At 40.9% G+C, this 11565-nt stretch overlaps 1 protein-coding gene across 1 annotated transcript; it reads right to left on the reverse strand.

Annotated features, from left to right (window-relative positions):
* Positions 1–5461: 5461 nt before the first annotated feature.
* On the reverse strand, positions 5462–6838 carry LOC138949879 (transcription intermediary factor 1-beta-like). Its single transcript, XM_070321665.1, has 2 exons — positions 6152–6838; positions 5462–5863 (listed from the first exon to the last, which is right to left on the reverse strand). Exons 1-2 carry the CDS (start codon positions 6803–6805, stop codon positions 5462–5464), a joined length of 1056 nt encoding a protein of 351 aa, XP_070177766.1. The 5' UTR covers positions 6806–6838.
* Positions 6839–11565: the final 4727 nt, after the last annotated feature.

The raw sequence follows: 11565 nt of genomic DNA on the forward strand, positions 1-11565 counted from the left end.
AGACAGACAGTATTCTCTAGATTTGAACAGGAAATTTTTTTCCAGAGTACACTCGTTCATTGAACGTTCAGGCCTCTTTAGGCAATCCAGAATCAATGCTCCACAAGCCGGACAACAACTTTAATTTCTGCACAACTCCTACCCATCCCTCTTCTTTTTATTCCTTTTCTTCCCCTCCTTCCTTCCTCTTACTGTCTTTCTCTATAATGATTATGCAACGTTTATTATGTTATTATAATTTTGGATGATTAATGAGATGAGGATGATTATAATGATGATGCTTTGGATTTCCAATTTGGTTTATTTAGACAAATTGTTCAGCCGTTACCGCCTTACGTTATAATATCCATGCAGGAGCACCACTATTAGCTTCTAGCTTGTTGCTGTTACCTGTGTCTTTTGTATACATGTCATGATTGTAACATTTGTTGAAATAAACTTATGTTTAAACCAAAGATGAAGCTTTCGTTTCTTCTTTTTCCTCCCAGTCAAAAATGTATTGCGATTCTCCAGCCACTCCAGAAACCTTTTTCTGTCCAATTCCCGAAGCATGTCTAAGGAAAGGAAACAATTGAAAAACAACAATAACAGTAGACTGAATAATCTTTATTTATTTTCCTTGTCTACTAGTCCACTAGTCGAAACTGGGGGGTGGGCGTTTACTAGGTAATATACCATGTACACCTGCATGCAACTGAGGTTTATAAAAAAAAAATTTAAAAAATCTCCCCGTGTTTTTATTTCATTCAGTTTGTTTGGGTTGTTGCTATTGACTTTGAAACTGACACGCCGGCGAAAACGCCGGTAACGCGTGCGCAGAGAAGAGCAAGCATCGGGAATCTTTAATTCTAAAAATAACCAACTGGCAGCTGCCGACCTTCCGCTAGACACACATGAATACCGGGGAAAAATAAATAATTACTGGGTAGTAAAAATAAATACTGGGCGGTAGTTAAACGACAGTTTAACTTGGAAGGACACAATGTTGCAGCTTTTTAGCCAGCGTGTCAGTTTCAAAGTCAATAGCAACTACCCAAACAAACTGAATGAAATAAAAACACCGGGAGACCCTTTTTATTTGTTTGTTTTGTTTTTGTTTTTAATATCAGTTGCATGCAGGTGGCTGCTACCGCATTTTAGGTTGTTTTTTTCTTTCTCACCTTTGTTTTTTTAAGCGGGAAGCATTTTTCTTCATGGTTATTTATTTAATTTTTTTAATCAAATGTTTACATGTTTAAGTTAACAAACTTTATCAATAAACTAATATCATGTTAACCAAAGATTTACACAAAAAAACATTTCAGCCTAAAAAAAAAATTAAATCAATTTTGCTATTATAACGTACTCTTTTGCACATGAAGAAAAAATAAATAAATAAACAAATGCCAACGAGTAAAAAAAAATGTATTGGGCAGGCGAACGAGAAAACCGTTCGGCCACGGAATCAGTTGAAAATAAACGGACACTGTAATGCATTAAAGAAGACGCTAGCACGCTTTCACCACAAGCCGGTATGATCGAGCATCGGTTGAAATCTTTCGCGAGCGGTATCTCGTATTTGTCCGCAATGCATTGGTGCTTAAAATGACACCAATGTGTGTCCATGAGGGACATAAATCTACAAACAATATTTATTCAAAATTGACGGTTTTAGAGGAGGGGGATACCCTAGACACAACCGTCGAACGCAGAAGAAGAAGAGGAGGGGGATGAGTCCTCTAACTTTACAGCTCGGAGACACCCGGGTAAGTCTTTATCGGAGTTTCATGAATAACACTTATCGGACTTATCGAGCGGAAGTCGAGTTATAGGCCGGTATATGAGTTGCAGCTGTATCAAGAATACGAGCCCAGGACTGCTGCCAGGTCTGCTCTCCTTGGTTTGGCTCTAGCTGTTTGTCCTGTCAACACACGCACACACGCACACACACACACACACACACACACACATATATATATATATGAGTTGTTCTTTGCTACTGGTCACAAATGGGGGTCAGCTCACACGGACGCATTTTTTCAAATCAGTCTAGGGGAGAAACTGGTCACAAAGCACTCAGTACATGCCAGAGAGATAGGAGAATCGGCACAATCAAAGAAAATACCAAAATCATTCAATATATATGGAAATATTAAGATTTACTGTGAAAATGCTAGCAAAAATGGCGTCCAAAATGGGAACGCACACTTGGTGCGTCTTTGAAGACTTACCTCCCGTTCTGTGTTGTTGATAATAGTCGTGTTTGTGCTGTTTTTGTTGAAATAGTATCTAATAAAACTGATGCAGTTCTTAAAATGTTGCAAATTATTGTTGTCTTTGTGAAATGCGAGAGTGTTCTGAGGCGTAATCTGCATACGGCTGATGTCCCACATCAGCGTATCACTCCAAATGAGCTTCATAGCAGAAAAGCAGATACACTACCAAAACACTGCATAACAGATCTACAAGTCTGAGCCAGAATCATTGAAATTTACTTTCTGTATAAAATATTGCAATCAAATTTGTTCACGCCGTCACACAAATAACGCAGGTTACCCTCGCCTTCGATTCAAAGTAACTCCAATCTGACTGAATTACCATCGAAACGCAGATGACGAACTGATTCACTACACATTTGTGGTATTTTACACACAAATTTCAACTGTGTTGTTTCGCGATAAACAGCCATAAACAAACAAATGTGGCGCCGTCACGTCGCCTCGGAAGGAATAACGCAGGTGACCAAGACTTGTTTCCGATACCTGTCTGATTAAAATCATCGTTTTTTTCACGAATGACGGCTCTTTGGCAGATCTGGTGAGTTGGAAACTGTCTATGAATGTTTCATTTAATGTCAAATGCGTACATTCTTGTCGATATTGTAACCTTTGGGCTCATAAATTAAGTCAATCGTCGTGTTGTCCGAAGTGACTTTTGTAGAGCATAGAACTTACTGTGCTTTGATCATTGACTGAGAAGAATCTTCCGATGACACTAGTTCATTTCACTACGCGACTGCAGATCTGCAAGGAAACTTCTGGCAGGGGAAATAAGCTACGAATAAGCGGAGTAACTGTTCTTCAACGGATTGCTCTCACTGATCTAAATATTTAGATCTTGTCGTCTGCTAGTCTGCTAAGTAAGTAGTCTTCGGTCGTGTGAAAATCACATCTATTTCGACTGTGTGCATCGATCCGTGTAGTGAAATGTTGATCTTTGATGATTTGGCAACATAATTTCGCTAAATGTGCTTCGAGTGTATCTCCCCGTTAACCATTTGAAAACGTCTTTTACAAGACCATGTTTCGACAGCCCAGACGGGGAGGATCCTCGATAGCTCACAGGGTATATAATGTTTTCCGCCGTTTTTTGAAGAATCCTTTCAAATTTGCTATTCCAAAAGTATCCTATGACAGGACTCGAGTGGCAAAGAGCATTCTCTGCAATTCCTGTCTCAGTCCGTGCAGCCGTTTCGGGTCCTATCGTCATCATACAAACATACACACAGACACACAAGAACCAGCTTTAAAAGTTCGATTATGTAGGAACCACGTGAACCAGTGATTTTGTCTTATGTACAACAGATACTACAGTGTTTCTGCTTTATGAAAAGCAACATTTCAAAAACAAAACTAGAGATTTGAATTTTGACCACTTTTCCCCCTTTCTGTCACCAGTACTGAAGAACAACTCATATATATAGAAGAAAGTCTCTGCTGACTTTCAATTGTTTCTTTCACAATTTCTGATGTTTTATATATATATATATATATATATATATATATATATATATATATATATATATATATATATATATATATATATATATGTATAGGTTACAACACGAGTGGTTTTTTATATGGCTTGTATTTCAGTCAAGACCCAGCGGATGAATATCATCGGGAGACACGAGCCTCTGGCGAGTGGCTCTCGATTGATATTCCCGCTGGGTCTTGACTGAAATGCAAGCCATATAAAAAAACCACGAGTGTTGTAATCTGTATATCCCATTCTACCATCAAACACAAAGTGTAGACTACTAGCGGCACTGTTGCGATCTGTGCAGGGTAAAACTGTTGCCAGCGAGACTTAGCCCTTTTGCAACCTTAAACTAAGTGACCGTCGCTGAAAAAATAAAACGAATGAGTGCATCGATAAGTACGCGGTAACACTACTTTCAGACCATTTAAAAGCTTTAAGTAAAGGTTCATAAGTTGCAAGAAAGTAATGAAGTCGAATAGAAATTAATTTAGTTGAAGCGCACAATTCTTTTGTTTTGCGTTTCAGGTCGGCAGAACGGGCGAAACGGGTTTGGGACCCATTTGGCTTACTCGATTCAGAATCGATTCCACGTTGTTTTTTCTCGAACGTGTGTAATTAGGCTTATTGACAGAGAAGCAAATTTTAGGGAACAAATATGTAGGTTTAGATTTAACCATTTGCTCCCTATTTGAAATGTATCTACGTGATAAACTGTTTTGCGAGTGTGTTTGCATGGATGAACTTAAACTGGTATGCCGGGTGAGAGGAAAACGCGACCGACATCTCTGTCACCGCCGATTGATTGCATTTTGAAGGAATATGACTGGATTACGGAAAAATATGTGGACTTACTGCAGAGCCAGGCAAAAGAGTAGACTTGCTCGCAAAACACGTGAAGCAGCCGATGTTTAATAGCTGAAGGCGCACACCAAAACACGCTACCGACAGATTCTCAAAAGTCGTCTGCTAACGATGCAAGGGGAGGGTACTCGTGTTTTTGTTTTGGTTCGCTAGCATCTGGTTATCTTGTAAGTTGAATGTTCGTTTTTTTCGACCTGCATTGCTTTCATAATGAAAGAAACTTTTGCTTATTGCATCTCATACATCAGATCAGTTCTGAGATTCATTTTTGCGTGCAACTGATATGGTTTTCTGAGCCGTGCAATGCGATTTTAGAACTTCATACAAATGTGTCACATTAATTCTAATGTCATTCCATACAAAAGTTATAGTTCACTTGACTATCTGGATCACCTTTCGGATTAAAATATTCTTTTACAGGGATCACGTGACCACCGCTCAAATAAGGATACTCTCAAAATCGACTGGGAAAAACGGAAGAGCTCAATTAAAAATGAACAAAAAAATTACAATAGGCAAAAGTTCTTTTACATACGAGAAGAAAGTCAAATCAATTATCTACCCAGAAGAGATTGTTTTATTTAGCTAGCTTGCTAACGTAGGTGTCGATCGCATGAGCGGTCAAAAACGGGAGTTTTTTCGTAAAATTTGAGGAGTATCATGACAAAAAGCGCTGAGTACATCGTGTCAGTAGGCTGCTATCTGTAACGAAGTATTATTGAGTAATAAGATCTTCATAAGAAGGATCCTGTCTCAGAATTTGATGTAAAACAAAGTATAATTAAGTCATGTTTTCCGTATCTGTGGGGGCTGATTTAACTTCTGCATCACGCAACAGCACTGGCAAGAGAAGCAACAGCTAGAAAGAGCACACAAAAAAGACGTTACCTAGTTTAGACAGATCTGATTTCAGACGGGACAGTAACTGGCTGTCAAATACGATGTCATCCACATCCTTGACCTTGGCAGTCGTTCCACTCTCTGACTCAAGGTCGTCCAGACGTGACTTCAGCTGATTCAGCATCTGCAGGAGTGCGTCATCAGGGGCTGACGTCACCAGGTGATCAATGTTACTAGAGTTTGACGTCATCGCTGCCCGCGCTTTCTCCATTTCAGCAAGTGACGTCATTGTTGCATCTTCTTCTTTTTGAATGAGGTCATGGACCTGCTGACGTCGCTTCTCACTACACTGCTGAAGGTCATCAAAGACGTTATTCACCTTTTTGTGCATGCCCTTGAACTTCTCCCTAGCACCCTTCATCTGAAACAATATGACGTGTCAAAAGGACAGGTGTTACAGTACTATTGAAACAACATAACGTTCTGCTCTCGCGATTTCATTCTCTCTTTGTTTATGCATTGCCATTTAAAAATAAATAAATAAAGGAAAACAATCGACTGACAGGTGATGGGGGGTCATGTGAACCGCACGGTAGCTTGGAGACACGTAGACATGTTTGTACTAACACAGACAGCACGGGAGGAAGGGGAGGGAAGGGACAGGTCGTACTGAACAGGACCTACACAATGACGGAGAACACACACACACCTGTTTTGCTAGTCCTGCTGCTTTCTCCTTCAGTCTCTGTGACTGTTGTGTCAGCTCTGTCCGCTTCTCTCTCGCCACGTCTGTGATGGCCTTCACCTCTGGGCAGCTGCGATGATTGGTTGTAGCACACAGCATGCACATAAGCTCTTGGTGGGCGGAGCAGTAAAGTTCAGCCGGCCTATTGGAGTGGTTGTTACATGTTGCCTGGCGGCTAGCAGCCAATCGCTTTGCAGTTAGTTTATTGAGCCGTTCCAGGGTGTGGTCTTTTGACACAGGAAGTTTCTGGTGATGGCTGGTGCATGTCTTGCAGAGTTTGATACTGCAATCAAAACAGTATGACGTTGCAGTGACGTTATTTTGGCACACCTCACAAACTGGGGGACCATTAAGAACTTTGTGATTTTCCACCAGAGCCGCGGTGGCGAAGTCGGTAGGGAGCGAGTCAACCATGGTGGCCAGCTGACCTTGACCTTGCTGTGTGGAGGAGAGAATGGGGGCTCTGCAGAGGGGGCAACCCCCCTGTCCCCCTTCCTTCTGTAGCCAGGACAGAACACAGTCACGGCACGCTAGGTGGTTGCAAGGCAGCAGTTTGGGGTTGGTGAAATCGTCATGGCAGACTGGACACTCTATGTCTCCGCTTGTCACACCGGCCATGATAGCTGTTCTCACACTCTCAGGATTCCCAACTCTTCGGCAAACTTGAACTGAAAGCAGACAGTGGAAAGGAACAATAATCACAGGATAGCATAACGTGGATTTCGTCACGTGTACACTGACAAATAAGACTATACTGGATGACAAAACAACATGGCACGTTTGACGTTGGCCACTGTTTTTTTATGACACACAAACACACCAAGAATAAGAAAGTAAGGAAATAAAGAAATAAATTATATCAAGAAAACATAAACGACATGAAGACTTCACTTACACACACTGTTCAAGAATGTATGTACAAACTGCATGAAGATAACGTGTACAACATATAGTGCATGCTACAGGAATAAGACAAGAACATGCGCAACATACACACAGTCCCACACAAAACATACAAAACTATTCAAGCCACGTCACCATCCTGACCTCAGGTCAAAATGAGTTCGGCTCATTCTATCCCTGACAAGATGCCTTGGTTTTCCTTGTCTGGCGAGGAAATCGATTTTTTTTACATATTTAGATCTTTTCGTAGTGTGTTATGGATACATATAAGCAGATTCGCGATCGTCGATAATGATTTTTCATGGTGTTGTGTAATTTTTAAATTACAAAGGAATTGATATGTAAGACAGTTTCAAGCGAGCTATTTTTCGCGGCTGTATTTACTGTGCAAACAACTCTAAATATGGCAAAAGTGTCACGTGATAATCAACCGTTTGGTTTCGGCGCTCGCTGGAGCAGACGATTTTTTCTGACAGTGATGCTACCATATATCACGGTCTCCTTCCGGTAGCAGTCCCAAAATTTCGATTTGTTTTGACCTTAGAACGATGTCTTTATCATAACTGTGAAGAACAGAACGGAGATCACTGTCGAAGTCGGCCAATCTGCAATCATTTTCGTCTCGCGAACACTGCTCGCGAATAACATATGGGAGATAACTCTGTATTCTTGTTTTGATAGATTTGCGTAGGACATTAGCGTCCGATCAGAGAGATAACTGGCGATAGCCGTGGAGCGATGATGATCAGAATGGCCACGTCACATGCAAACCAGAGGCACAATATGAAGAATATCAACCACAATCAGATTATACAGACACACTAGAAAGGAATACACACAACAGGTTGGCTTCCGGCACAAAACAGTGCAAACACAGAGTACATAATCATGCAGACTACGGGCTCATTACAGAAGAAAATGAATGCTCACATATTTTGTTGCTGGTATATTCCCATATATCTTTAAAATGCACTACCGTCCAGTCATAGCTGTTTCGGATTTCTTTACTAAAGTAGTAAATGGTAAGCGACATTTGAGGTTTGAATATTGAGTCCTTCTCTAAACATTCCTTTACCCTCTACAGTAACAGTCCACAGATACTGAAAAGTCTGTGTTAAAATCAAATCAAGAAAGAACCAAACGACCAACGATTAAAGGAAAAAAACCGTATTTTTGGTCGATAAACAGATAAGAAACAAAAATGAACAAAATGAATGTAAGAGCAAGTTAAACGAAAATACATTACCCGGCCACGATCTTGCCAGTTGTTCTCTCTTTTCTGATGTCGATATACAGTATAAACCAAAACAAAAAATCTAGATATATGTGCGCAAGTTAAACGAAAATACTTTATTCATACTACCCGACCACTATCTTGTCAGTTATACTCACTTTTTTAATATAAGTCTAAATTCTTTGAAATCTATTACATCTTCCAGGACTCTGAAATACATTGATCTTTTGAATTTCCTTTCGGTAATCTAAAAACGTTGATTTCCCAGGAAACTGGAAACATTCTTACTTTTCGAAGAATGCATGGAAACCAAAAGTAGGAAAAACGGGACTGTCATATTCTCTTTTCGAAGGTTATGCAGAGAAACATAACATAGCGAGCTACACTTCAGCATTCAAATCTTTTTCAATACACCACTGTACAAGTAACACCCGTCTTGCCTTTCATTCCACTGACCTACATTCCAGTAGCTGACATTCTGTTCAGTGCAGTCATATCGAGTTTTCTACCACTGACAACTGACGGAACACAGTGACACACATACACAGACCAGCGCTGTCGTTTCGATAGTTCGACACACACACACAAATCATCATCGTCATTCACTGAACACTGTCCAGACTGTGGTGGTCAAAAGACAGAAAGGGTTACCTGTCAGGTGTCAGCAGGGATGGTTTGATTTGCTCGCTGCGCTCAGCACAACACCGAGTGTTGATGTCGTCAATGCGGAAGTGAATTGGTGATTCATGGGAGGTAACTCTGTGCAGTCCTGTTGCACTGTGATTATTTGCGGCTGTAGTTCCACAGGCGCCAGACACAGCGAGAGTAGCTTCGTTCTGTCCTTCTGTCTTATGGACGGTCTGTCACTTCACAGAGCAGGGTGGGGTATGGTGTGTGAGATGGTAGTGGTGTCAGAGTGAGATATCATATTCGGTTCCATCATATTCGGGTTAAAGACGGAGTGGCGTGCCCGAATGAAATGCCAGCTTGGTGTCAAAGTGAGAATGATGGTGGGGTGGTGCCCCAGTGAGAATGGTGGGGTGGTGCCCCAGTGAGAATGGTGGGGTGGTGCCCCAGTGAGAATGGTGGGGTAGTGCCACAATCAAATGCCAGTGTGTGTGTGGAGGTAGCTACAAGTGTAAGTGTGGAGTGCCAGTCTGGTGTCAGAAAAGTAATGCATTAAGGGTAAATTAAGGCGGTTTCTCTGCAGGTTTTTAATCAGAACTTGATTTTTGTGAAGTGTGGCAAATGCTTTCAGGACAATGGACAATGGCCTTAATTTGCAATCAATATATTGGGGCGCTCTGTTGTGCAATGTGACTGGGTGACTGTTCGCGATAGATCACTGGCTGTGTTGGGTCCACGTTCAAAAGTCGATTTGTTTGTATGGGTATGTATCTTCGCTGAATTGGGCTTTCGGTCAAACAGTATCATCAGGAATTGTAAACTTTTGCCATACAGTTACACATTACAAACATTGATCAATCGGAACTACAGTCGTCAAAGGCCAGGGTTGAGTGAAGGAGAAATATCAGTTACATGCATACGTAGAGTGCAATAACTTTAAAAAAAAGTATGATATTCATGCTAATGCTTGGGTTTGTTTTGCAAAAAGATTATCGCAATACGTTGTCCTTGGTACAATCAAAATTAGAATCCAAAATGGTCTGGAGGTTCAACTGGCAGAGCACTTGGTTGTCTTTCTCGGGTCACGGGTTCGAATCCAGGTGGGGACTGACACGGGTCCACTTTCTGTGATGACTTTGCGACAGTACCCCCAACAAATTGTTGACACGAATATTTCAACTGCTGAAAAGTTTAATAGGGCAGTGTTCATTTTTAAGATCTATCACAACGAGACACCTCCATCAAACAGTCTCTGATTAAAAAGTCAACAAAAAGGTATGTTTCAAGTAAGGTACTTCCACCTTTACCACGCACTGACTTATTTCAGAATAGTTTTGCCTTTTCAGAATCATTAATCTTGAATTTACTTTCGCATACGCTTAAACGCCTATACACAACAACGGTAAACAAAAAAATGACTGGCAAGTTGAGTCACACATTAAGTTCCGCACACGCACTTAATTAACAAGAAGAGCAAACGCTCGATCGAGTCACTTTCGCAGTTCTGAATATTATATGAGGCATCAGATGGACAGGAAGAAATTGCTATTCACAACACAATACAGATGTAAATAATTTGATGTAAAGAATAATCCTATAAAGTTTGAATCAAATCCGATGAATAGTTTCAGAGATATGATATTTCAATTTTTTTCCTTCAAGACATACCTGTGACCTTGAAAAAGGTCAAAGGTCACCAAAGCAGACGTCAAAGTGTAGAGGTCACTGGGAGTCACGTTCACATAAAATTTGAGCCCGGTCACTTTTATAGTTTCCGAGAAAAGCCCAACGTTAAGTTGTGTGTTGCCGAACAGAAAAGGCTAGTTATCTCCCTTGTTTTTCTGATAACGTTCGTAAAAGGCTACAGATGTAAATACTTTGATGTAAAGAATAATCCTACAAAGTTTCAATCACATCCGATGAACTTTGTCAAAGATATAAAATGTCTAATTTTTCCTTTGACGCTGACCTGTGACCTTGAAAAAGGTCAAAGGTCAACGAAACCATCGTTAAAGTGTAGAGGTCATTGGAGGTCACGACTAAACAAAATATGAGCCGGATCGCTTTGATAGTTTCCGAGAAAAGTCCAACGTTAAGGTGGTGTCTACGGACGGCCGGCCGGACGGCCGGCCGGACAGACTAACACTGACCGATTACATAGAGTCACTTTTTCTCAAGTGACTCAATAAAATGAAAAAGATCACAGGTTCTACTGTATCAAATGTCAACACAGAATAGCCCTATGATGTCAGAAACACAGAAGTTCACTCTAAAAGAAACAAGTCGCGTAAGGCGAAAATACAACATTTAGTCAAGTAGCTGTCGAACTCACAGAATGAAACTGAACGCAATGCAACGCAGCAAGACCGTATACTCGTAGCATCGTCAGTCCACTGCGCACGGCAAAGGCAGTGAAATTGACCATCTTGAACACGCGGCCAGTACTGTAACTGACCTTGATACGGATCGATCCAAGGGGGGCAATCTCAGTCATCTCAAAGAGGGAAATCCAAACGCAATCCGCTTTGTTCGATTTTATGGGCTTGGACGATAGAGAAAAATAAGAAAAGCAAAAGCTGGAGTAAACCTGGACGAAATTGCTATCAAGAACGCA

Source organism: Littorina saxatilis, linkage group LG16 (genome assembly GCF_037325665.1).
Source record: "Littorina saxatilis isolate snail1 linkage group LG16, US_GU_Lsax_2.0, whole genome shotgun sequence".
Lineage (NCBI taxonomy): Eukaryota > Metazoa > Mollusca > Gastropoda > Littorinimorpha > Littorinidae > Littorina > Littorina saxatilis.